General features: G+C 45.1%; 1 protein-coding gene across 1 annotated transcript; it reads left to right on the top strand.

The window, feature by feature from the left end:
* The first annotated feature begins 280 nt into the window (after nucleotides 1–280).
* On the top strand, nucleotides 281–17,040 carry LOC138120173 (myosin heavy chain, skeletal muscle, adult). The gene is made up of 38 exons (XM_069032644.1): nucleotides 281–494; nucleotides 583–726; nucleotides 818–974; nucleotides 2,547–2,574; nucleotides 2,673–2,787; nucleotides 2,873–2,965; nucleotides 3,095–3,158; nucleotides 3,253–3,351; nucleotides 3,458–3,561; nucleotides 3,661–3,799; nucleotides 4,449–4,567; nucleotides 4,666–4,815; nucleotides 5,395–5,565; nucleotides 6,346–6,655; nucleotides 6,801–6,874; nucleotides 7,789–7,876; nucleotides 7,971–8,088; nucleotides 8,436–8,559; nucleotides 9,194–9,330; nucleotides 9,423–9,678; nucleotides 10,606–10,848; nucleotides 10,954–11,130; nucleotides 11,216–11,361; nucleotides 11,449–11,539; nucleotides 11,628–12,017; nucleotides 12,170–12,296; nucleotides 12,474–12,592; nucleotides 13,049–13,245; nucleotides 13,608–13,791; nucleotides 13,878–14,043; nucleotides 14,215–14,339; nucleotides 14,488–14,796; nucleotides 14,898–15,101; nucleotides 15,364–15,489; nucleotides 15,584–15,754; nucleotides 15,842–15,946; nucleotides 16,089–16,184; nucleotides 16,769–17,040. Exons 1-38 carry the CDS (start codon nucleotides 288–290, stop codon nucleotides 16,919–16,921), a joined length of 5,826 nt encoding a protein of 1,941 aa, XP_068888745.1. The 5' UTR covers nucleotides 281–287; the 3' UTR covers nucleotides 16,922–17,040.
* Nucleotides 17,041–24,968: the final 7,928 nt, after the last annotated feature.

Genomic DNA, 24,968 nt, shown 5'->3' with positions numbered 1-24,968 from the left:
TAATACTGCTAAACTCCACAACATACTGTACACTTAACTGCTGTTCTGTACATGGTTTCTTAGCTGGACATCTAAGGATTAATTTTAGAGAACTACACAAGTATTTGCAGCCAAGACTGGGAAGTTTAAGTCCAGCTTTTGACTTGTTTATACCTACTTTAATATTTGAAAAGATCAAAGTGCAAGAGATATCCTTTCTTCCACATAAAGTTGTTCCGTCACTGACACAACATGTCTCCTAGCCTACAGAGCACCCTGCCAACTGTGCCTCCTGAAGAAGGGCGACAATGGCGTCTCCAGACTCTGAGATGGCCGTCTTTGGGGAGGCGGCTCCTTACCTTCGGAAGTCAGAGAAGGAGAGAATTGAGGCCCAGAACAAACCTTTTGATGCCAAGACCTGTGTCTTTGTGGTGCATGCAAAGGAGTCCTATGTGAAAGGGAAGATTGAGAGTAAGGATGCAGGGAAGGTCACTGTCAAGACTGAAGGGGGAGAGGTGGGTAAAATGCAAAATTTACAAATAAAACTTAATTCCCACTCTAGGTTCTTAGCTGACATACATGCATTTCTCTATTCTGTGGCAGACCCTGACCGTGAAAGAAGATCAAATCTTCTCCATGAACCCTCCCAAGTATGATAAAATCGAGGACATGGCCATGATGACCCACCTCCACGAACCCGCTGTGCTGTACAACCTCAAAGAGCGTTACGCAGCCTGGATGATCTACGTAAGTGGCAGCAGCAGCTTCCTTTGGGCAGCGGCAGGAAGTGCTGGGCCAGGCTCAGGGGAAGCCAACGTGCTGTGTCCCTTCCTTGCAGACCTACTCGGGTCTCTTCTGCGTCACCGTCAACCCCTACAAGTGGCTGCCGGTGTACAACCCGGAGGTGGTGTTGGCCTACCGAGGCAAGAAGCGCCAGGAGGCCCCTCCACACATCTTCTCCATCTCTGACAACGCCTATCAGTTCATGCTGACTGGTGAGTTACTTGGTTTTCTTTAAAATCGCTTGGCTGTGAACACTCACAAAGGAGAAAAAAATTCTTCTCAGTGCAGAATAGTTCAGTTTAACATTGCTGTAAAGGTGGATGTTCTGTCATCACTGTAAATAGAGTCTTTACTGAACATCATAATTTAGATCAAGTTTATAGAAATCAATGTTAAAATTTCATGTCCAGTGTATTTGGGAGGATATGATTTACACTGAGTATATTGTCAGATTTACCATTAAAGAAATTTGGATATACTTTAAAGTTCTGCTTTTTCTCAGATGAAAGGATTGTTCTTTGAATGATTTGCTACGCAGGACTCAAAGTTACTAGGGTGAAGTTCTGTAAATAACACTATGTGTAAAGGGAAAGTACATTCAATGTTGGAGCCAATGCTGCCTATGGTGGGTTTACAAAAACTCTGGAAGCAGTCTCAGTCAGAAATTGCAGTGAAACCTGCTCGGAAAATTGATACTTCCTTCCTTCCATCTCAAAATCAATTTCTTTTTTTCCATTCATTAATATAAAGGAAAAATATAGCAAAGAAGGGTAGCGACAACTTTTCTAGCATTGTCTAAATCTTCAGAATTTTAGGAAAGAGCATATTAGTCAGAAATATAGATAACATAGTATAACAACATGTATTTTAATTTCTTAAAATAAATCTTCTTCCCTCTTTTGTCCCCAACTACCCTATTTAATTCTGTACCATTCAGAATGTTAAGAAGGTTAATTGGAAGAGAATACAATGAAAACAAACAATATTGATTTGATGCTTGAATAGTGTGTCTTGTCATGATTGTGTTCATGTAAGTTGTCATATATTTACCTTTGCTGACACCTTCAAAAGACATGCAGAAACTCTGTGAGTGCAAACCCAGACTCCTCCACTAAGAGTTAGTTCCCTAATGGTGTAGTCTCTTCAGGCTTCCTAGAGATTTTTCAATTTTTATAGTGCAAAGATTTTATCAATGGAGTTGCAATAGGAGCATAGGTTAAAAAAGCAACCAGACAAAATTGTGGAAAGTAAACTCAGCTCAAGATATAACACACAGAAATATCAAATCTAGTTTTGGAAGTACCAAAATTTCAATATTCTAGAGCATGGAAGACTACTCTGGTAAGGGTTACTACATATTTATGCTGTTACTCTGATTTTCTTTAGGCAATAATCAACTGGCCAACAACATAAAAACCATGTAGAGGGGCTTATGGACTGATCAGGAGTGGTTGATCCTATGTAAAAAAAGTTTATGAGAAGCACATGCTGCAGTTCACTTCAGCTTACTGATAGACCATTTAATCAGTAACTCTGCAAAACTGATCCTTAGTTGGAATAATTTGCATAAACAAAATGGACAGCTTGACATGAAGGGAATATTCAGAAAAAGAATTGCATGTGTGCGATACCTGACACCACCTCAGGGTTGAGATACCAGCTTCCCAGCTGCAGCTAGGAACATTAGAACACTCCAAATGGGTGAAGGCATCTGGGTTTATGAAATGAAATAGCTGCCTATTGCCAGTGCATTAATAATCTCTTCTTTTCTGCCTCGTTCACAGATCGGGAGAACCAGTCCATCCTGATCACGTACGTACAGCCCCTGCGCGGGTCCCTGCGGGGCTGCCCGGTGCCAGGGGACCTCCTGCCTGACCACGCACCCTCTGCTTCTCTCTTGGCTCTGACAGCGGAGAATCCGGTGCCGGGAAGACTGTGAACACAAAGCGTGTCATCCAGTACTTTGCAACAATTGCAGCCAGTGGGGACAAGAAGAAGGAGGAGCAGACATCAGGCAAAATGCAGGTGAGTCAGGAAGAACAGACTGACCACGTGGCCTGTCATTGCCCTGTCAACTAAAGACAGTCACTGAATAATTCTCTCCCTGCAGGGAACGCTTGAGGATCAAATCATCAGCGCCAACCCACTGCTGGAGGCCTTTGGAAATGCCAAGACCGTGAGGAACGACAACTCCTCACGCTTTGTAAGTGGTTGCTTTGCGTAAAATCTCTCCCCCCACTGGTAAGATACAATGTGCCTGAGCAGTTCTTCAAGCAAAGGAGATGCCAGCAGAACACATCCAGGCTGACCTGCTGCTGCTTCTGCTTAACAGGGCAAATTCATCAGAATCCACTTTGGTGCCACAGGCAAGCTGGCTTCTGCTGACATTGAAACATGTAAGAGATTCTCCTGGACTGCTCCCGTCCCTTCCCAAATTCCCAGCTCCATGTACATTGCCACAAGTGCCTAACTCTTTCTACCTCCCTCCAGATCTGCTGGAGAAGTCCAGAGTCACTTTCCAGCTCAAGGCGGAAAGAAGCTACCACATCTTTTATCAGATCATGTCCAACAAGAAGCCGGAGCTAATTGGTAGGAAGGAGCACTCTGGCTTTTTGAGGGCGATCACTGAGGTACAGTTCCCTCTCTCACCTGATTGGCAAAAGTAAGCCTATGCCTTGCCTCTTCCTGCTTTCAGACATGCTCCTCATCACCACCAACCCTTATGATTTTCACTATGTGAGTCAAGGGGAGGTCACTGTTCCCAGCATTGATGACCAGGAGGAGCTCATGGCTACAGATGTGAGTAACACAGCAAAAAGTTACCTACTGGGCATGTTTCGAGGGTGACATCTCTGACACACTAAGGACACATTTGTGAATTCATTATTTTGATTGCAGAGTGCCATTGACATCCTGGGCTTCACTGCAGATGAGAAAACAGCCATCTACAAGCTGACAGGGGCTGTCATGCACTATGGGAACCTGAAGTTCAAGCAGAAACAACGAGAGGAGCAGGCAGAGCCTGATGGCACAGAAGGTATCAGCAAATTCAGGGACTGATTTGTTCCAAGCCCTTCTCTGCCTCCAGAGGCAATAGGTTAGCCTCCAAAGCACACTGCAGTTGGCCTGAGTCTCCACATAAAACATTGAGAATACCATTTCTGCACCTGGTCCCTCTAGCTGCAGAGGTGCTTTCCTAGTCATGGGAAGTTCCATTATTCTATCCAATGGTGGCTCCCCAAACACATGCTGCCTGAAAGCAGGAACTTCAATTTCAGCACAGGATATCTATCTCTCTCCGTCTCTCTCTCTCTCGAAAACCTCCAAACAGTAGGACACCCTGATGGGCAATTGTGTTTTTGATGAAATAACTCCTGCAAGCTGTGCTACCCAGAAATCCTCTTCCCACAGAAAAAGAATGTGCCTTGCCTTATGTATCGCTAGAGGCTTTTGTTGTTCTTCTGGGAAATTCCAGGTTCAAGCTCTTCCTATCCAAGCCATACCTGTTCTTGCTTTCAAAGAAGACCATCACCAGTGTCCAGAATTTGCATTCCTTCCCAGGCCTACTGTGTGGGATGAGATAAATGTTCTTCCATTCCTAGAAGATTCAGAGCAGAGTTGTTCACATCACCTGAATTCCAGAGATTGACTGTAATGAATGCTTTTCTCTCTCTCCCCACATCTAGTGGCTGACAAGGCTGCCTACCTAACGGGCCTTAACTCAGCTGAGTTTCTCAAGGCCTTGTGTTACCCCCGCGTCAAGGTTGGGAATGAGTACGTGACCAAAGGTCAAAACGTGACCCAGGTAACATCTGACAGTTGAAAATGCACGGCTTGAAGGAGTAGGTGTGCATTTTTCTTTAACCCTCAGAGGTAACTCCAGTCCTGTCTCCTCTGCTCTAGGTGAACAATGCAGTGGGTGCCCTGGCAAAGGCAATGTTTGAGAAGATGTTCCTGTGGATGGTTATTCGCATCAACCAGCAGCTGGATACGAAGCAGCCCAGGCAGTACTTCATTGGTGTCCTGGACATTGCTGGCTTTGAGATCTTTGATGTAAGGAGCAAGGATTTGACACCACAGTCAAGCGATAGGCAAGGAGGAGTCATGAGGACTCAGAAACACATAGAGCACTAAGGCTCACACAGCTATGGGCCAAAGGGGTGGATGCTCTTGGAAAAGCCAGGGAAAGGTAGTGGTCTGGGCAAGTTCACTGCATGTTTCCTGTGCTGTGAATGCAGTGATGCTGCAAGGACTTCTGTGTCAGAGCACAGAAACCCCCAGATTATTGATCTGAGGCCAAAGAAGTTCTTGGGTGGGACACTGAGGAGGTTTCTACTGTCCAGGAGGCCAGAGAACTGACACGATGGAGCTACTGAGCTTGCCAAAGGATTTGCTGTTGAGTAGCACAGTGAAAAAGAATTGTAACTTTTGGCTTGATTTACGAAGTCATAATTAAAAAGTCGTTTGAGGACAGTGAGTGTGACAGTAGAAGCCCTGCTAAGGAAACACATGCGGGTACAGTAGGGCTGGGACTGGTGTTCCAACTGCAAACAGCCTTAGGAGAATGCCAGCAAAGGCCTGTGTGTTTTGGCACACCTTGAGAACCTGTGCACGTTTCCTTGCTTTGGGCAGTTCAACAGCTTTGAGCAGCTGTGCATCAACTTCACCAATGAGAAACTGCAACAGTTCTTCAACCACCACATGTTCGTGCTGGAGCAGGAGGAGTACAAGAAGGAGGGAATTGAATGGGAGTTCATTGACTTTGGCATGGACCTGGCTGCCTGCATTGAGCTCATTGAGAAGGTACCTTTCCCATGCAAGTATACAATGTCTGTTGGAATCCTGTGATGTTTCTGAGGCACAGTCAGCTCAGAAAGAACTCACAGCCAGACATGTAGCGTCAGTTAAGCAAAGTATTTTGCACTGAAATTTAGTTTAGTCTGGGAAAGAGAAATGGGGAATTACATGTGTGTCATCAGTCTGCATCATCCGGTCTTTGAGCATGGAAAAGTAGCCTGGACTCCCACCAACAGACTTCTAAAACAAACACAGATTCAGCCTCCTTTTATTCCTTCTGCAAAGCATGAAATCCAAAGTCCACAGACAAATTTGGGAAATCAATATCACATCACCTGACCTCCCCAAACTACAGAGTCCCTTGTAGCTCTTTTCCCCATTATTTTTCTCTTTACCACTGCTCCCACCAATTCTACAACCATTTCTCATGTGAACTGGACAGATGTTCCTACCCATTCCATGATGATAGGCTGCAGGGGGGCAAGGAACGGCAGAAATGAAATCCTTGACTGAGAACAACTCCTGGTAAAACTAGGCTTTCATCCAGGCTGAGATGCTGCCAACAGCACAACCAGCCTTTGATGTTCATAGCACAGGCTTCTTGTCATTGTCATAGAGTCACAGAATGGTTTGGGTTGGAAGGGACCATAAAGAACATCTTGTTCCAATCCCCTACCACGAGGAGGGGTTCCTTCCACTAGACCAACCAGGTGAACGCCACATCCACAGTGATATTGAACATTTCCATTATCACCTTTCCTTGTCACTTCTTGTGATTTCTCCCAGCCCATGGGCATCTTCTCCATCCTGGAAGAGGAGTGCATGTTCCCCAAGGCAACTGACACCTCTTTCAAGAACAAGCTCTATGACCAGCACCTGGGCAAGTCCAACAACTTCCAGAAGCCCAAGCCTGCCAAAGGCAAGGCTGAGGCCCACTTCTCCCTGGTGCACTATGCTGGCACAGTGGACTACAACATCTCTGGCTGGCTGGAGAAGAACAAGGACCCTCTGAATGAAACTGTCATTGGGCTGTACCAGAAATCATCTGTAAAGACCCTGGCTTTACTCTTTGCCAGCTATGGTGGAGCAGATGCAGGTCAGTTTTGTGGAAATTGTATTTTCAATGTGGGACAAAGTTTTCTCAGAATTGAAGCTTCAAACACTAGAAATATAAAGTGGCTTTGTGTTCTGTAGTATCCAATTGTCCATACTATTAAACTTTTTTTTTCTTTGATTTGCAGAGGGTGGTGGTGGTGGCAAGAAGGGAGGCAAGAAGAAGGGTTCTTCTTTCCAGACTGTCTCAGCTCTTTTCAGGGTAATGAAGAGTATTCACTATCTCCTTAAAGATGAAAAGTATTTTTATTCTTAATCTTAAAGGTCTGTTTGCATTTTGGATATACATCTTGTCATCCTTTAAAATCCTTCCCTTTCCATCCTCGGAACTTACAGATTATTCCTTTTATAATGCCATGTCCTTCTTTAAATATTCCACAAAAATATCTGAAGGGTTAAGTTCACCTACTTAGGTGGGAGTGAGTAACTTATAAGCTAACGTCTTTAAAATCCTCTCCGTAGCATTTGTATATGTTTCCTAGAGCTGTTTTCTGTCTCTAGGCATATTTTCACTACTGACTCATTGTAAAATTTGAAAATAATAGATCAAACATAAAAAGCAAAAGAAATTACCCCACGAATTTAAGATTTTAAGGCAATGACTTGATTTCAGTGTGGAAAAGGAGCGAAGGTTAAGTTACATCAAATTAGCGACTTGCGAGGTCAGTTTTCAGTTATGTCTTCAAAATTGGAGACTGAATTATTATTAAAAGGGTCATTTTGTATGGACTATAAAACTATCCCCTCCATTTAGAAACAACTTACTGAGCTAACAAATCAGTTGCTTATGTGATAGTCATGCTTGATCAAGAGTATGTCATTTATTTAAGATCCCCAATAATATACCACAAGAATTACCAGCTCAAAGGAGAACTGTAGGATGATAGCCCTGTATTTGGATGAGGAGGTCAAGGAAAAGTAATACTAACCATTATTCTAGAAAAGAACTTCAAAACTAAAACTTGGGAGCCTTCAGCTTCCATTTTTTCTTTTGGGAGTTCTGCAGTCATTTTACAGAAGACAGGTCTGCATCCTGAAACACCAGTTTGATACATCCACTGTTAAGATTCCAGTGCTTACAATTAGTAATATAAACTTCATTTCATGACCTCACAGGAGAATTTAAACAAGCTGATGGCTAACTTGAGAAGCACTCACCCCCATTTTGTGCGGTGCATCATCCCAAATGAAACTAAAACACCTGGTAAGGCAATCCAAGAGGAGGAAAGCTTGAGCAGCAGAAGCTCTTCTCCTGAGTGTCAAACAGCAGGGTAGTCACTAATGGTGGTATTTGTCAGGTGCCATGGAGCACGAGCTGGTGCTGCATCAGCTGCGCTGTAACGGCGTGCTGGAAGGGATCAGGATTTGCAGGAAAGGGTTCCCCAGCAGAGTCCTCTACGCTGACTTCAAACAGAGGTAAGAGCTCTGTACCTTTCTGCCCATTCAGACCAAGCTGAAGAACCTTATCATTATAATATACTTTAAACTTTTTATTTTAAATTGGTACTGATCAGTAATGTAGATGTTTCACTATCAGTTTATGAAGATGTGGCAGTGCTGAGATCAGGATTCCCTTGTACTTAGAATTACTATTAAAAACATTTCCCATATCCTGTCCTGAGAGTATGAACCATGTCCAGGCATGAGATCAGTTCAATGGTACAGTCTGAGAAGTCTGGCGGTTCAATGACTGTGTGGTGGTTTCACCACCAAGTGATGGTTTCAGTGATTGTGATTTCTTCATGTTCTGTTTCCTTCTACAGATACAGAGTACTTAATGCCAGTGCTATCCCAGAGGGACAGTTCATGGACAACAAGAAGGCTTCAGAGAAGCTCCTCGGGTCCATTGATGTTGACCACACCCAGTACAGATTTGGTCACACGAAGGTAAAAACAAACTGTGTTAAAAGCAGTAAGAGTGGGCTCTGTCAGGGGATCAGGCACAGCACAATAACATAACAGAGCTGCCAGACTAGGGGCAGCTATCAGCAAGTTCCCAGCCCCACACTACTCAATCAAGGCAAGTGAGGATGACCCAGGAATGGTAATCATACTCAACCGAGAGTCCAGAGCATCAGTCAGCTTTGTTACAATAAGGATGGTCTAAGGTGAAGCCATAAAGCCTTGGTTTACAAGATTTGTCAGGGTCAGATAGGTAGGCTAACTAGGCAAGGCCCGAGTCATTAATTCTTGGACATATACACAGCAGTGAGATTGGTCTAACATCAAGCCAGGAAGTAAGTCAGTAGGTCATGGTAGAGCTCCCTGGTGTCCATGATCAGGCACAGGGGTGGCTGAGGCTGTGGCTGAACTGCAAACCAGTACTCATGACACATAGCTCCGACAAGGACTGAATACTTAGGGCTGAGATTATGGGAAGTCCTAAGCCCTCGGATAGGATTTGGGAGAGGGCCCAAGGTGATACTGATCATGGCCTTTGAAGTCTTTCAGGATCCTGAATGTCTGTGCGTCTATTCTGCCCTACATTGCAATGACATGGTGCAACACTTTCTTTCTCAAGGTGTTCTTCAAAGCTGGGCTGCTGGGACTCCTGGAGGAGATGAGGGATGACAAGTTGGCAGAAATCATCACTCGCACACAAGCGAGGTGCAGGGGCTTCCTGATGAGGGTGGAGTACCGGAGAATGGTGGAGAGGAGGTAGACTTTTCTCATATTTCATGGTATTTGACTAATGAATTTTAAATTAATCACACCAAAGCCATGTAATAACTGTGTGAATTTCATTTCAGGGAATCCATCTTCTGCATCCAGTACAATGTCCGTTCATTCATGAATGTCAAACACTGGCCATGGATGAAGCTGTTCTTCAAGATCAAGCCCTTGCTGAAGAGTGCAGAGTCTGAGAAGGAAATGGCCAACATGAAGGAAGAGTTTGAGAAAACCAAAGAAGAGCTTGCAAAGTCTGAGGCAAAGCGGAAGGAGCTGGAGGAGAAAATGGTGGCCCTGGTGCAGGAGAAAAATGACCTGCAGCTCCAAGTGCAGGCTGTGAGTATCACTGTTCATTTTTCCCTAGAAAAAGAATGATATACTGTCAGAATGCTTCTTGTCCCGCACCGAGACTCACAGGAATTAATGGGTGGTAGAAAACAGTCTAAATCCCACACTCTGAGGCACTCTAATGTTGAGTAAACAGGCACTGGCAAGGGCATAATGAGACTCCTTGGCAGCCCTACATGGCACTCACCATTGCTGCTATATGAGGAAAGAGCCAAGTAACATCAGACAAAATGTACTGAACAGAAGAGAACTCAGAGCTACTTTTCCTACTTACAGCTACACAAGAAAGCCTTGATTATTTTCAGAAACATGGCTATTTCTGATTCACACTCAAATAGGATAAGGGAGTTTCCTAACACCCAATGAAACGATCAGCTAGTTAACACAGAAGATCCTAGATGTGGCCTGGAAAGAAGCCACAGAGGTAGCTGATAGGCCAGAACTCTATTGGCCATGCAGCCTGTACAAAAGTGATACATTTCTTTCTCAAATAAAGTATTCTCAGAAATTAAAAACCTTTAAGTAACAGAGATTTTAAGACTTTGTTGGGACAATTAAAAGGAAGAAGCAAGTAGATACATTTTCCATGAGAAAAATAAAATTCCAAGCCCTTGCTCGTGCTGATATTAGAAATTGAAGTAACCCCTGTTCTGTTCTGCGTTAGTGCTTGTGATATGAGGCATTCTCATAGATAAGTGCCCTGGGAGACATATTTAGAAGACACAGAAACTTTGGAATAAATATTGATTCCAAATGACAAGGTTTCCCAGTAGACACCACCCAAGATCCTTCTGTTGCTGGAGTTGAAGATCAGCTTCAGCTGCTACTTTTAAACCCACCTACTCTGTGATTAAAAAAGGCAGAGCAGAGAAACTTCAAAACATTAGAAGCCATAAAATTCTGTCTCCCCACCAGGAAGCAGATAGCTTGGCTGATGCTGAGGAAAGGTGTGACCAGCTCATCAAAACCAAAATCCAGCTGGAAGCCAAAATTAAGGAGGTGACTGAAAGGGCTGAGGATGAAGAGGAAATTAATGCTGAGCTGACAGCCAAGAAGAGGAAACTGGAAGATGAATGTTCAGAGCTGAAGAAAGATATTGATGACCTTGAGCTAACACTGGCCAAGGTGGAGAAGGAAAAACACGCCACCGAAAACAAGGTATGAGGTAGAACCTGTCACTCGCACTCCAGAAAAGAGCCCTGTGCTATTACAGGACTCCTATATCTACTTCCTTTATTTACACTTCCTCCCTTCTTCTCAAAGGTGAAAAACCTGACTGAGGAGATGGCAGCCCTGGACGAGACCATCGCCAAGCTGACAAAAGAGAAGAAAGCCCTCCAAGAGGCCCATCAGCAAACCCTGGATGACCTGCAGGTAGAGGAGGACAAAGTCAATACACTGACCAAGGCCAAGACCAAGCTGGAGCAGCAAGTGGACGATGTAAGCACACAGACATAGAGCAGGAACAGCACAGGTATGGAGTCCGACCTGGCTGGGAGAGCACTGATGGTCTTGTTGTGTTTAGCTGGAAGGGTCCCTGGAGCAAGAGAAGAAGCTGCGCATGGACCTGGAGAGAGCTAAGAGGAAACTGGAAGGAGACCTGAAGCTGGCCCAGGACAGCATCATGGATTTGGAGAATGATAAGCAGCAGCTGGAGGAGAAACTGAAGAAGTAAGTGTGGCTGTGGGACACCTGAGTGCTGGGCTGGAGCACTTGTGTTTTTTCTTTGAGCTCTAACACGGTTCACTTTGCCCAAAGGAAAGACTTTGAAATCAGCCAGATCCAGAGCAAAACTGAGGATGAACAAGCCCTGGGCATGCAACTTCAGAAGAAGATCAAGGAGCTGCAGGCAAGTCTCTGTTCCTTCCCCTCCCTTGCTCAGGCTCAGCTCAGGCAGGAGGAGGGCACGGGTGTGAAGGGTCCCTGCTGTTCTCCAGGCCCGTATTGAGGAGCTGGAGGAGGAGATTGAGGCAGAGCGAACCTCTCGCGCTAAAGCAGAGAAGCATCGGGCTGACCTGTCGAGGGAGCTGGAGGAGATCAGCGAGCGCCTGGAAGAAGCAGGAGGGGCGACAGCAGCTCAGATTGAGATGAACAAGAAGCGTGAGGCAGAATTCCAGAAGATGCGCCGTGACCTGGAAGAGGCCACGCTGCAGCACGAAGCCACGGCTGCCGCCCTGCGCAAGAAGCACGCGGACAGCACCGCGGAGCTGGGGGAGCAGATCGACAACCTGCAACGCGTGAAGCAGAAGCTGGAGAAGGAGAAGAGTGAGCTGAAGATGGAGATTGATGACTTGGCCAGCAACATGGAGTCTGTCTCCAAGGCCAAGGTATGCAGATGCAGGAGAACATGCTCACAGGGCCGAGGTGTGGCACAAAAGCTGCCTCTTCCAGACACATTCCCACAATCAAAATCCCCACTGTGCCAATCAGGCAGAGTGCAGACCATCATCTCTTCTCCCTTCCTGTGTCTGTTCTCTAGGCCAACCTGGAGAAGATGTGCCGCACACTGGAAGATCAGCTGAGTGAGATTAAAACAAAGGAGGAGCAGAATCAGCGCATGATCAACGACCTCAATACGCAAAGAGCTCGCCTGCAGACAGAGTCAGGTGAGACATCCTCATCCCCAAAGTGCAATGGCAGGACCTGCACGCCCTGAGCAAGCCAGAGGGTGCAAGGCGGCAACTGGTAGAAGCTCTCCAGGCCATTGCTGGTTACGTGGCTTTAGAGGCTGAAGGTGTTCCAGGAGGAACAGTGTGCTTCCTTTTCTCCCTTTCCCTTCCCAGGTGAATTTTCACGCCAGGTGGAAGAGAAAGATGCTCTGATTTCTCAGCTGTCTAGGGGCAAGCAAGGATTTACCCAACAGATTGAGGAACTCAAGAGGCATCTAGAAGAAGAAATTAAGGTCTGGAAGTACCCCACTGTCCACAGCCTACATCACCCCTAAAAAGAGAATCCTGTCTGACACTAGACTGCTTCAATGTTCTTTCCCCAAGCACACATAGGACTGGAGGGAATGCACAAGCCCCCCTCCCCACCCTTCAACTAGAGAGGGAAGGAAGCAGGATGCTTTAGGTGCTGGAGGAAGTCATCCACAAGGCTTCCATGAGATTCTGATGATCCTCTCTAGGACAGGATTCAACCACACATGTCAGAACATATACACAAAGAGCACATTCCTGTCCCCAGAGGAGCTGTCACTAATGTGTCCTGATGCTCCAGAACGTGTCAATGTGGCCTTCACCACCTCCAAGCTCTACATTTGCCCAATTAGAGTTTCATTCCAATTTCACTGTCAAATGAACAGTCAAGATTCATTTCAAGACAAGTACTCAAGTTCCCAAACCCATTGTCCCCACAGGCCAAGAACGCCCTGGCCCACGCCCTGCAGTCCGCTCGCCACGACTGTGACTTGCTCCGGGAACAATATGAGGAGGAGCAGGAGGCCAAGGGGGAGCTGCAGCGCGCCCTGTCCAAGGCCAACAGCGAAGTGGCCCAGTGGAGAACCAAATACGAGACGGACGCGATTCAGCGCACGGAGGAGCTCGAGGAGGCCAAGTACGTGGGAAGCAGGATGGCAAATGATGGGAGAAACTGGTCAAGGGAAATTGGAATCTCTGAGAGTGGGCTAACACAAGAATGGGATGAAGGCAAGGATGTACTGTCTTTGTAAATAAAGGGGAGAGAGGGAGGGAAAGACAGAGTGTCGATCGGAAGAGAAAACATAGGCTTTAGGGCTAGAAGTGCAAAAATAGGTCTAAATGTCCATAGATGATCAGACCCAGCAAAGGATAGATCCTTTCATATCTGTGAAAAGCGCTTGGCTCAAAACCCCCAAAGTGACGAACTGGCCTCTCATGACAGTATAGAACTGACGCCCTTCCAAGCCCTAACGTGGCACTGTGCTTCTCTCCTCCCAGGAAGAAGCTGGCACAGCGCCTGCAGGATGCAGAGGAACATGTTGAGGCTGTCAATGCCAAATGTGCCTCCTTGGAAAAGACAAAGCAGAGGCTGCAAAATGAAGTGGAGGACCTGATGATTGACGTGGAGAGATCCAATGCTGCCTGCGCTGCTCTGGATAAGAAGCAGAAGAACTTTGACAAGGTCTTTTGGCCTCCAGCACCAGGACTCCTGGCCAGAGCATTCCCCCATCACTGCCACATCCCTACTCACACTTGGTTTCTCTTCAGATCCTGGCAGAATGGAAGCAGAAGTATGAGGAAACGCAGGCTGAGCTGGAGGCCTCGCAGAAGGAGTCGCGCTCTCTCAGCACGGAGCTGTTCAAGATGAAGAATGCCTATGAGGAGTCCTTGGACCACCTGGAAACAATGAAGCGGGAGAACAAGAACCTGCAGCGTAAGTCCCTGGCCCTCTGCTCCTCACTGGGCTTTCTCACTATCAGCCATGACCACCATTGTTCATGGGTCTGTGCCTGCAGGTCTGCAAAGATGCCTGTCACCTTGGTGGGACAGGGCCCTTGCCATTCTGCTCTGTGCCTGACCATGCCAATGATCCTTGTTTCCACAGAGGAGATTTCTGACCTCACGGAGCAGATTGCTGAGGGAGGAAAGGCAATTCATGAGCTGGAGAAAGTCAAGAAGCAGGTTGAGCAGGAGAAATCTGAGCTGCAAGCCTCACTGGAGGAAGCTGAGGTACATACAATGCTAATAAATGGTGTCCCCACCAAGAGTATGGGTGTAGTTCTTTGGAGAGACAGCAGGAAAGCAAGCCAACCTTTCGTGTGGAACTGCATGAAAGATGACTTAGAAAGTAAGACACTGTTTATGCTGAATTGTGCAGGCCTCCCTGGAACACGAAGAGGGAAAGATCCTGCGCCTGCAGCTTGAGCTCAACCAAGTGAAGTCTGAGATTGACAGGAAGATAGCAGAGAAAGATGAGGAGATTGACCAGATGAAGAGAAACCACCTCCGAGTCGTGGAGTCCATGCAGAGCACGCTGGATGCTGAGATCAGGAGCAGGAATGAAGCCCTGAGGCTGAAGAAGAAGATGGAGGGAGACCTGAATGAAATGGAGATCCAGCTGAGCCATGCCAACCGTGTGGCTGCAGAGGCCCAGAAGAACCTGAGAAACACCCAGGCAGTGCTCAAGGTCTGTTCAGCAAAGCTACAGAAAGAGAAATGAGATCCCTGACATTTTTGCCATGGAAGCGAACACTGACACCTGGTAATTTCTCTTGTCTCTCCTTCCAGGATACTCAGATCCATCTGGATGATGCTCTCAGGACTCAGGATGACCTGAAGGAGCAGGTGGCCATGGTGGAGCGCAGGGCAAACCTGCTGCAGGCTGAAGTTGAGGAGCTGCGGGCAGCCCTGGAGCAGACGGAGCGGTCGAGGAAATTGGCTGAGCAGGAGCTTCTGGATGCCACTGAACGTGCACAGCTCCTCCATACCCAGGTCAGGCTCTGCTGGAAATTGTTCCCATTCACAAGGGATAACAAAGAATTGATTGTTATGTATCTTGTGATTGCTGTGTAAACATTTGAAGACGTGTGCTCCAGTATGTCCCCTCCAGACAGCCCCCAATGTCTGGTTTACTGTTCTGCTCCTAAAGAAGTCTCTTGCATTAAAGACCTTCCTAAACCCTACCCACCCTTTCAGGCCTTGATGTGGAAGCATTTGGTCTGACAGTAGGAATCCTGTCTTTCCTGTTGCACAGAACACCAGCTTGATCAACACCAAGAAGAAGCTGGAAACAGACATTTCCCAGATCCAGGGTGAAATGGAGGATATCATCCAGGAAGCCCGCAATGCTGAGGAGAAGGCCAAGAAGGCCATCACAGATGTGAGTTGGGCATTCCTGGCATTGCTGATGGTGAATGTCCTGTCCCCCAAATATCTGCAGCCCCAAAATGGCTTTGCCCCTTTGCTCTGATCAGGCAGCCATGATGGCAGAAGAGCTGAAGAAGGAGCAGGACACCAGTGCCCACCTGGAGAGGATGAAGAAGAACCTGGACCAGACGGTGAAGGACCTGCAGCACCGTCTGGAAGAGGCCGAGCAGCTGGCACTGAAGGGAGGGAAGAAGCAGATCCAGAAGCTGGAGGCCAGGGTGTGTAGGGCTGGGGCTGGGGGTGAGTGAGGCTGTCCTTGGAGAGACATTGCCAGGGAAGCTGCAGGGATGGGCTTGTCCTTGCAGGTGCGGGAGCTGGAAGGGGAGGTTGATGCTGAGCAGAAGCGCAGCGCTGAAGCCGTGAAGGGCGTGCGCAAGTACGAGCGGAGGGTGAAGGAACTGACCTACCAGGTAAGGCAGGAGCTCTCCTGCTCTGGCAGGGTTTGCTCACAGCAAGCCACATTTTGCACACACCATCCCCAAGGGCGATTGTTAATCCTGTGTGATGTAGGACCAAGAATTGACTCTCTTTCCTGTTTGCCAACCACTTTAGTCTGAGGAAGACAGGAAGAATGTCCTCAGGCTCCAGGATCTGGTGGACAAGCTGCAAATGAAAGTGAAATCCTACAAGAGACAAGCTGAGGAGGCTGTAAGTATTGCTTGGAGAATGAGCAAAGGCCACATTCCATTGGGGCAGGACACACATTGAATGAGGCTGAGTACCAGGAGAGGGTATGAAAGAAATTCCCGAGACACAACAGCCTTGGCCACAGTGTTTTGGTATCGTGTCCTGAGGCCTTGGTGAGCTCTGAGCACCCTTCAGTCAGGGACATTCATTAAGGGAAGTTCTGCAGCCTGTTTCACACAGGAGGCCAGAGTAAACCATCGTGGGGCCACACCCACTGACTGGCAAGTTCCTGAATCTGTGCTAATAATCAGCAGCAGAAGGCTTCAGGGTCTTCCCAACCCTGTAAGTCACACAGGCAAGTAGTCATAGAATAAGTACAGAAATGACAATCCAAGGGGTGAAATTTCTCCTCATGTGTGACACAGTCCTGGTGAAGCTTGTCCCAGTAGGGTCCTGAAAAGGGAGGATGAGGAGCTCTGTGTGAGGCTGATGTGTGAGCAGTGGTGGGAGGGCGATGGAGATTTGCAGCCCCATAAGGCTGAGGTGCAGCAGGAACAAAACCCCTGCCCTGGGCTCCTGGCCCCTGACTCCCTCTCCCCACACAGGAGGAGCTGTCCAATGTCAACCTGTCCAAGTTCCGCAAGATCCAGCACGAGCTGGAGGAAGCCGAGGAGCGGGCTGACATTGCAGAGTCCCAGGTCAACAAGCTCCGAGTGAAGAGCCGGGAGATTCATAAGAAGATAGAAGAGGAAGAGTGAGGATGTCATTAGGCAGCAAAGTGACCCGAGGGCTGCACAAAATGTGAACCCTCTGTCACTCTCTTCCACATTTGATATTTGCAACCATCTCAATACATAGGGAATAAAGAGTAGATTCATTTGCATTCACCTCATGAGCAGTAGTTTTCATTTTTTTTGTTGTTATGGGTGAGGTCTGTACCATCATTAGTCTTTGGACACAGTTTTGCCTTATAAAACCTTTTTGTAGCTTTGTGATAATACAGCTTTTTGTCATCTAATTTCCAAATTATTAACCTTCTATAACACTTAAGTCAGTGATCAAAGAAATCTTCTTACTCACCTACGTAATCCTGAAAGACACAGAGTAAAAGAGGAACGTTATTTGTGCTGTTGCCTGTGTTGTTAAAGCTACCGACAAAGTTAAGTCAGAGTGGTGTTCCACAGGAAGAACACGCTTTCAATGAAATTATGATATTTCAGGCACTAAGGACGAGAATTGATATGTTAGACATGTAGTAGACTTCCATGACATTTAGCAAACAGTGCCATGAAATAGTGCATCAAATTCAATACTGTTAAATCACGAAACTGTACAGATAGGGAAACAAAATGCAGTATCATTTGTGAAGAAATGGACTCTGGGCTGACAATCACCCGTCAGGAGGGAGGTCTGCCATGTGTTCTGCATAACTGTGTGAAAATATCAGCTCATTTCTCAGCAGTGGTAGCAGAAGAGAAAATAAGAAGAAACAAGGTCAAGGAAGACCAGTTACATGCAGGGACTTAGGAAGATAAGGTTTCTAAGATAACTTTGCATAGAAGGAAAAGGGCAAGCTGCACTTCTGTAAGAAGATGCACCATTTATTGGAAATGTACATAAAATGCCTTCCCCATCTCAGGAGCTAGCCATACAGGTTTGACCCCTGCAGGTGGACCTAAAATCTTGGGATGTATACGTGGAAGTATATGAAATGGTACAAACAAGGCAAGACCCATCAGAGAGATCAGCTTCAGGATGGAAGCTTAAGGCAATGTTGGGGAGTGGGCAGGAAGGTGAGAACCCACCAGCTTTGAGGAAGTCGAGACAAGGGGTAAGCACTGGCAGGGACTGCAGGGGAGCCTGTCTGCTCCCCCCGGGTGAAGAGACCCTGAACAGACCATGGGTGCAATGAGGCCCACTGTCTACACTTGCATCTGTCCCAGGCATTGGTGACACATGAAGAAAGCACAGATAGATGCCTCAAGGTCGGTGCTGGTGTAGGGCACAGAGATGTCAGCTGCGCTGTGTCTGTGCCTTTTGCCTCACCATTTAGGCTGTTGATGTCAGGGCAAGGCTCCATCAGCTTTATTCTCAGCTTCAGGCCCCATCAGGCTCCTGTCAGTCACAGGAAGGTCCGGAGGGAGCAGCTGACCAGACCCTCTGCTCCTGGCACCCAGTGCCAGGGGATGGCAGCCTGGAGTCATCGAGGGGACCCTGCTCTGGGCCCTGCTCCACTGTAACAAGAACTCGCTGAAACCTGGGTGCTTTAAACCTGCTGAAACTGCCTGGCCCACATGTTAGGAACAGAGGGGAAAAAATCCAGCCAGGTGGGTCAGCCAGTTTCATGTGTCCCCCACTGAAACACAACAAAGACAGGTGGGATGGGCCAAAGAACATCTGAAAATGTTTGGGTCATCAGTGCTGGAAGAAAAGACCCTGAGATGACAGAAGCAGTCACTGCTCAGTGTGCAGGGCCTCATCTGCTCTGGGCACCTCTCCAACCCTGTGACAGACAAGGGTCAGCTAAGGGAACCTGCCCCCAGACTCCTTTTTCTGAGTCATTTGCATCCTAATAGTAATGTCAAACTAGCAACTGTAATTTCCCTTCCATACACCTCTCTGTCCTTCTCTGACCCTTTTTACCACCTGTTGTCCCTCTGCTTTCTGCACTTTACTCAGATACTTCTAAGCCTTTTTACTTCACTGAGCTGTTCTGTAACTGGAGTCACTCAGCTGCTTAGACATGTGAAGGAAATTACATTCTGCATGTTACCTAAGTTTTACCTACTATTTGCTGAGGAAATAGGAGATGTGTGCATTGCTCACCTTGCCTGCACCTTCAGTACCATCCTTTTTCAATCACAGGTTGCGGATTTACCCACCTTTTTACCCTCAGTTGGCTGTTTCAGCACCTCTCTAAGTTGCTTTAGACTATGTGTGAAAACAGTCTATTGTACTGCTGGAAAGAGAAGACTTCATGTGTATGAAAGTTCATTTTCCACATTCTCTGTGTGGACACATGGAATGTTTGCTTCCCTTTTAATGCAGTAAGGCTAAATGATAAGTACACAAGACATTACAGATATTAGTTCTTGAAGGCAAGTGCAAGGTTAGGAAAGAGGATGGGCATCTCTGCTACTCTGCTTCCATGAACTGTAGCACAAGCTAATCTTCATCAATAATATTCTTGAGAGATTTACATTTAGTCCCAGTCATTGCCTTTTACATAAGCAGACAAATTATTGGTCCCAAGTGCCTTTCTTCCTAGAGAATGACTCAGCAAGTCCCATTAGTAGTGGTAATTACTGGGTTATCTCAACAAATCATTTCAAAATTCCTTCTCTGCCCTCCCGAGTACACCAAGTCTTTATCAGGGACATTCAAACAGATTCTTAGAGGACAATTAAGGTAGGGCAGCATGTTAAGTTCTATATTTAACAAGCAAGTTCTATGGAGGATATAGAAGGTACTCACTGTAATTAATTTATTCTGAACCAGTATTTACCAAATCTAATAAAAAAGCGTGTCCTTACCACCTCCAGGTCCTGTTCACAGCAACATGTTAGTCAAAGTGTAGCAGTGCGAACATTTGCTCTGAAGGATTAGTATTCTAACATTTCTGCTAATCATCTGCCAACATTCCTAGAAGATCTCCTTTTACCAAGGGAATAGCAGAATGAGGCTGTGTTCCCTGCATCATATCATACATACACCGAAGGTTTCCAGGCCATATTAATCTTTCCAAGCATGCTGTCCCAATTCTGATAGCAGAGCTAATGGCATTATTTGCAAGTTGCAGATTACACAAAGATAATTTTTTTTGTGTGCTTCTTGTTGTTTTGGGTTTTTTTTATGTCATTTGTCAATAAACCTAAACACTACATAGAGAAGTATTTTGTTCTACCCAGAGTGGTAAATGAATAGTTTTTGTATGGGATGTTGATTGGGCAAAGCCACCTTGTGCAGTTTCTGCAGTTTGCTCAAAACCTTAGTATCCCACTTTATTAAGATACCATAATTAATGGGGAAGCATGAAATAAGTAGATGTGATCTCGAGTTCCAGCATTCTTTACAGAGCTCCTCTCAAAATCATCTCAACTTACATGTCTGTTTGTTGTTTCCCATTAGAATACCCTTAACTTCTGATCAATTCATCTGTCGGGAAACAACTGTGTTCCCATTCTTTGCAAAACATTGGTTCTCTTCCTGTGTAATTCTTCCTCAAATTACTAATTTATGGTGATTTCTCCTGAACTGTCAGTACATGGATCTAGCAATGTCAATAGCCTGTACTATCTCCTTACTGTCTACTCTGCCTACCCCTCCCACAACTAGGTGTTAACATGTCCATAAAAGCTGAGCGACCTCACTCTGCAGATTTTCAGTATCATAGGCAATGTTACTGTCAATTTCAACCTCTCCATTCATGTCTCAAACCTTCAAATATTCTGTTGAAATTACTGCATGAACATCTTTGTAATATTTATGTATTTTTATCATATAACACTTCTTTGAAACTTCCAGGCTTTGGGCACATGATGTACTACCAGACCATCAGTGAATTTTAAGTCATTAAATAACATTTGAACACATGTAATGACTTCACCCACGTGAGACTTAAGACTGTCTTCCCATAAACTGCCAGTGAGATTTGTGGATGTCTCTGACCTTACATCTTTTGATCCTGTGGCTAATCTGAAACTTTCTGTAGCAGAGATGCACTGGTGATTAAACAAAGGGATCAACCTCATACCCACTGTCTGTCTTCTGAGCTACAGGGCAGCTTGTTGGATTGACTGTTGGGGAAGAATAATATATTTCCCCTTCAGTAACTGCCTACTCTCTTCCCCCAAAGGACTGCTATGACTTCAGTACTGCTAGAGCCATAGTTGAAGGGATTTAAAACTTTTCTTTATTGTAGTGCCTATTACGCAAGGTTTCTGAGACTGTATCTGGCTTTCAGATCTGCCCTTCTCTCTATGCAAAGACTTGGGCTCCTGAACCCTTTGCTGACAAAGCATCCTGACATTTACTTGGCTTCCATGTGGAATCTTGGTCATTCTGCAGGAGGATAGAATGGATGTTTTAGGAACACCTCTTTACAAGTAGACTAAGTACTTTATACGACCATCGAAGGCATAGATTTATGGTCCTTGAGCTTGCTTCAAAAATTAGTGTAGAGCTATTCTTCCTGTCCTTTGAAGGAATCAATGGGAATAATGGCCTGCAATTCTTACTTCAAAGATTCAGATCTCCTGTGATGATCTTTAAGTGGCTTCCCCATGTCTTCAGTTACTTCTGATTCCATGTGTAATGATTTGACTGGTATTTTTCTGGCTTTATCTTGTTTATTTCAACTATAGATTTTGCTATTCTGGATTTATTCCAAAAATTTTGTTTGCTGTGTGAGCTGAGCTGAAGGCTTTCAGCTACATGGACTGCCAGTGATTGGTTTATATGACCTGAACTAGAACTACTTACCAGTTGACAGAATCACAAAATCAGGCAATTTAGCTAATGTATTTCAAAAAGATGGAATATATATGAACACTTCAAATCTTTCCATGTGCCCTGCCATGTTAACATTCATCAATGTCAGTATTGACTCTTCCAGAATTTTTCCACCACAATGCTTTTTTTCTCTATGTACTACAGCTGAAAATTTGCTGAGCACCCTCAGGGTTCAGGTCTCCTTCATAGTATCTTGCTACATTTCATTTTATCAGGAAGGTGACCCAGTTCTGCTGACTGCAAACCCAGGTCTGCTGACCATATTCTCTCGTCTGTTGCTCTTCTGATCCACAAATCCTGAAAATGGAATAATTTTCTACATGAAGTGGGCTACATCCCAATGATTAGAGCATTGTCATAGTATGTTATTTTATGGTGACTGACTAATGAGCACCCACAGTTCACTGTTCAGATAGTTCACTGTTTCAGCATGTGCTGTAACCACTAGGCATTCCTGCACCATACATTTGATCACACATCCTGGAAACTGAAGAGATTTTTAGCTAACACCTAGATCCCAAAAGATTTAGGGAGCAGAAAGGCACATCTCCCCAGGCTGAGACTGCTTCTGAGTGAGCAAATCACCCAGCACAGGACATCTAAGAAAAATTACAGCTGGCCCTTAATGAAGCAATAAGAAGTTTAGCTGGAGCTACAGAGGAGGCAATCAGGGTTGTATTTAATAGAATGTAGGTGGTTGACATTTCCCTTTTTTTGCAATGTTGAGGTTTATAAAAGAAGAGGTTAAGACTTCCTGCTGGCTCAGTGTTCCTATGCCACTCTTCTAGGTTTGTTTTCTTTTTACAAATCTAACCTTTTATCTGGTCTTAGCTGGACTGGAAGACATGCAATAACAACTACTGAAGATATTTTGGCAGTGTCTCAGGTACCTAGTGAATGACAAGCATGTTTGGAAAGCTCCCAGTCTGCCTGGCTTGTAAATCACAAATCCTAGCACTTCTCATCTATTTTAAACCCACTAATTAACCAATCAGTGTTGACAGGTAGGAAGCTTGTTGGAAAGTACATCAGTCAAAGAAGAAGGAAGAAGAATCTTTCAAACTAAATAGGATTCAGGAAGGCAAAGTGTCCTAAGTCTTGTTGAATAAAGTCTGAGTTACTAAGCCAAATTGAGACATGTTTAGAAACCATTCCCACAGGTGTCAGTGCAGATGGAGAAGACATCTAAAGAGCATTTGGCTTATAAAAGATACAAATGTAGTCCAGAAGAGCTGTTTTCTATTCAATGGTAATCTGAGTTACAGAAACAACTCAAGAAAAAACACAATTAAATTCTCAAGCACACTGTCTTGTTCTAGACATTCTCAAACATTTTTTCATACCTTCTCAAAGAGTCAGAAGAGGGAAGCTTGATAATGTATAGCAATTGGCTGGAGCAGCATTTCCTGTGTGGATCTGAAGTTGCCTCCTATGGAAACAATGAAGTATTGTCTCCTCTATCATTAGGTTTTTTGGCTAACTCCCAAGAAAAAGTAAAATATTGCTCAGAGAACAGGAAACTGGGGTGAAGGACTTTCCTTTTCAGATGTCAAATGAGACAGTCAGAGAAGCAGAGCGTAGTAAAGTAGCAGTTCATCTGTCATTTCTTCTCAGATCCATTATCTTATTAGGTAATTCCTACTGAGGTGAAACTAAATATGAGATGTCAAACACAGGTGATGATATGCTGTAACAATAACTTTTGAATCAATGTACTGAAATCTGAGCTTTCTCCCTCATTTTTTTTGTGTGTTGGTTTGAATAGTCTATGAAGAAAATTATTCTTTAAAGAATAATTTCTATTAATACCTGATTTACTGGTGCTGTAATGACTCTCTAATGGGCTGTTTTCAATTTATTAAGAGAATGGGCTAAAAAATGTGGCAGATCATTTGGCCTTAGATACTTGTCTCAGGCTTTCTCTCCTTTGACTGTGCAAGGAGGTTGTGATAATGACAGAAATTTGAATTTTATATATTGGAAGCTCAAAGACAATCCATTCCCTAACTTCTTCCAGGTGCCTCCAGAGAGGAATTTTGGAACCCAGTAATTTGGCAAGTCCTCAGCTCATTAATTTGAAGGGTGGTTTCTCAGAAGAGCTAATGGCTTTAAAATTATTTGGTCTGTTGAACACCATTTCATTCTGCTTCAGTACACAAAGTATGGACAAAGAGGGGGCAATAGTTTAATAAGTTCCAAAAATTACTTTAAGGAACCAAAAACTGAAGAAACGATAGCCAGAAATATAATTACTGAATGCACAGTAAAATTTCCATCAGAGGTTTTTGGAGGCACCAGGAAGGACAGTGTATATTTATTCTCACTACAGTATTACTGCTCATTCTCAGATGACTTGCCTTATCAACATAAGCCAAATGGGTCACTGGCTGCCTGTCGGAGGGAATGTCTAGCATGAGAGATTCTGTCCACGGAGCTAAATCAACAGAGAAATGCAAGGCCAATTACCTTCTCACCAAAGGACAGTGTTTAAGGTAGGTGCAAAGACTTCTGTTTGAGCTCCTGTGGCATCCAGCTGCTTCCTGGCATCTTCAGCAATCTGTCATACTGTGGAAAGGGCACATTTCTGAACGGCTCAGCCACCCACTCCTCCAAAACAAGGCTAAACTGAAAGCAGTTATGTCCAGCCCAGAAGAAGTGGCAGGTAAAATCAGGATTAAATCCCACATTGGAAAAGTGTTCCTGCAGGCTGTCCTCTCTTCAGGCCTGTTCTCTGAGAGCTCTGACTCCCACTGTTGCCCTGCACACAGTCCTTTGGCTTTGCTCCACACAGTCCTTTGGCTTTGCTCCACACACACCTGCTCTTTCACAGGAAGCTTTTACAGGTCCACATGGTTTTTTTCTGCTGAACTCTATGTTCAGACTCTTCATGATTGTCCTCAGCCCTTTTTGTTTTGTCTTCCCTCAGGTTTTGTTTCTATGCCCTTTGTAAATCAGTATCCGTGCTGAGTAAGAACCTGGTGATGACAGAGAATAATCTCTCCTTGATAAGCGTGTCATCTTGTGCCTAAAATCTTTTGGTTCCCAGTGGTTTCTTGACTGGATGTGTCCCTATGTGGCATAAGAACACATTAGGTAGGTTTATGTCTCACTTTTGTATTCAAGACTGAAATGAAGGCTTGTCAGATGATGATGGCTTTGGTATTTTGCCAGCTGCTTTGTTCCATTGGTTATGTTCACAATCCAACACTGAAACTATTAGCGTGGCTAATTGTGTAACTATAGAGGTAAATTTGTTAAAAGAAACTTGTTAAAGAAGAACTAAGCTACTGGACA

The sequence above is a fragment of the Aphelocoma coerulescens genome, chromosome 18, assembly GCF_041296385.1.
Source record: "Aphelocoma coerulescens isolate FSJ_1873_10779 chromosome 18, UR_Acoe_1.0, whole genome shotgun sequence".
In the NCBI taxonomy this organism is placed as follows: Eukaryota; Metazoa; Chordata; class Aves; order Passeriformes; family Corvidae; genus Aphelocoma; species Aphelocoma coerulescens.
This window is presented reverse-complemented; position numbering and strand designations above follow the sequence as displayed.

What these genes read in the sequence shown, in the direction of transcription:
- LOC138120173 (XM_069032644.1), top strand. Translation starts at nt 288, where the DNA reads ATGGCGTCTCCAGACTCTGAGATGGCCGTCTTTGGGGAGGCGGCTCCT. An exon ending in AGAGCCTGATGGCACAGAAG is followed by an intron (nt 3,800 to 4,448) that starts GTATCAGCAAAT and finishes CCCCACATCTAG; the next exon opens with TGGCTGACAAGGCTGCCTAC. An exon ending in CTGTCTCAGCTCTTTTCAGG is followed by an intron (nt 6,875 to 7,788) that starts GTAATGAAGAGT and finishes ATGACCTCACAG; the next exon opens with GAGAATTTAAACAAGCTGAT.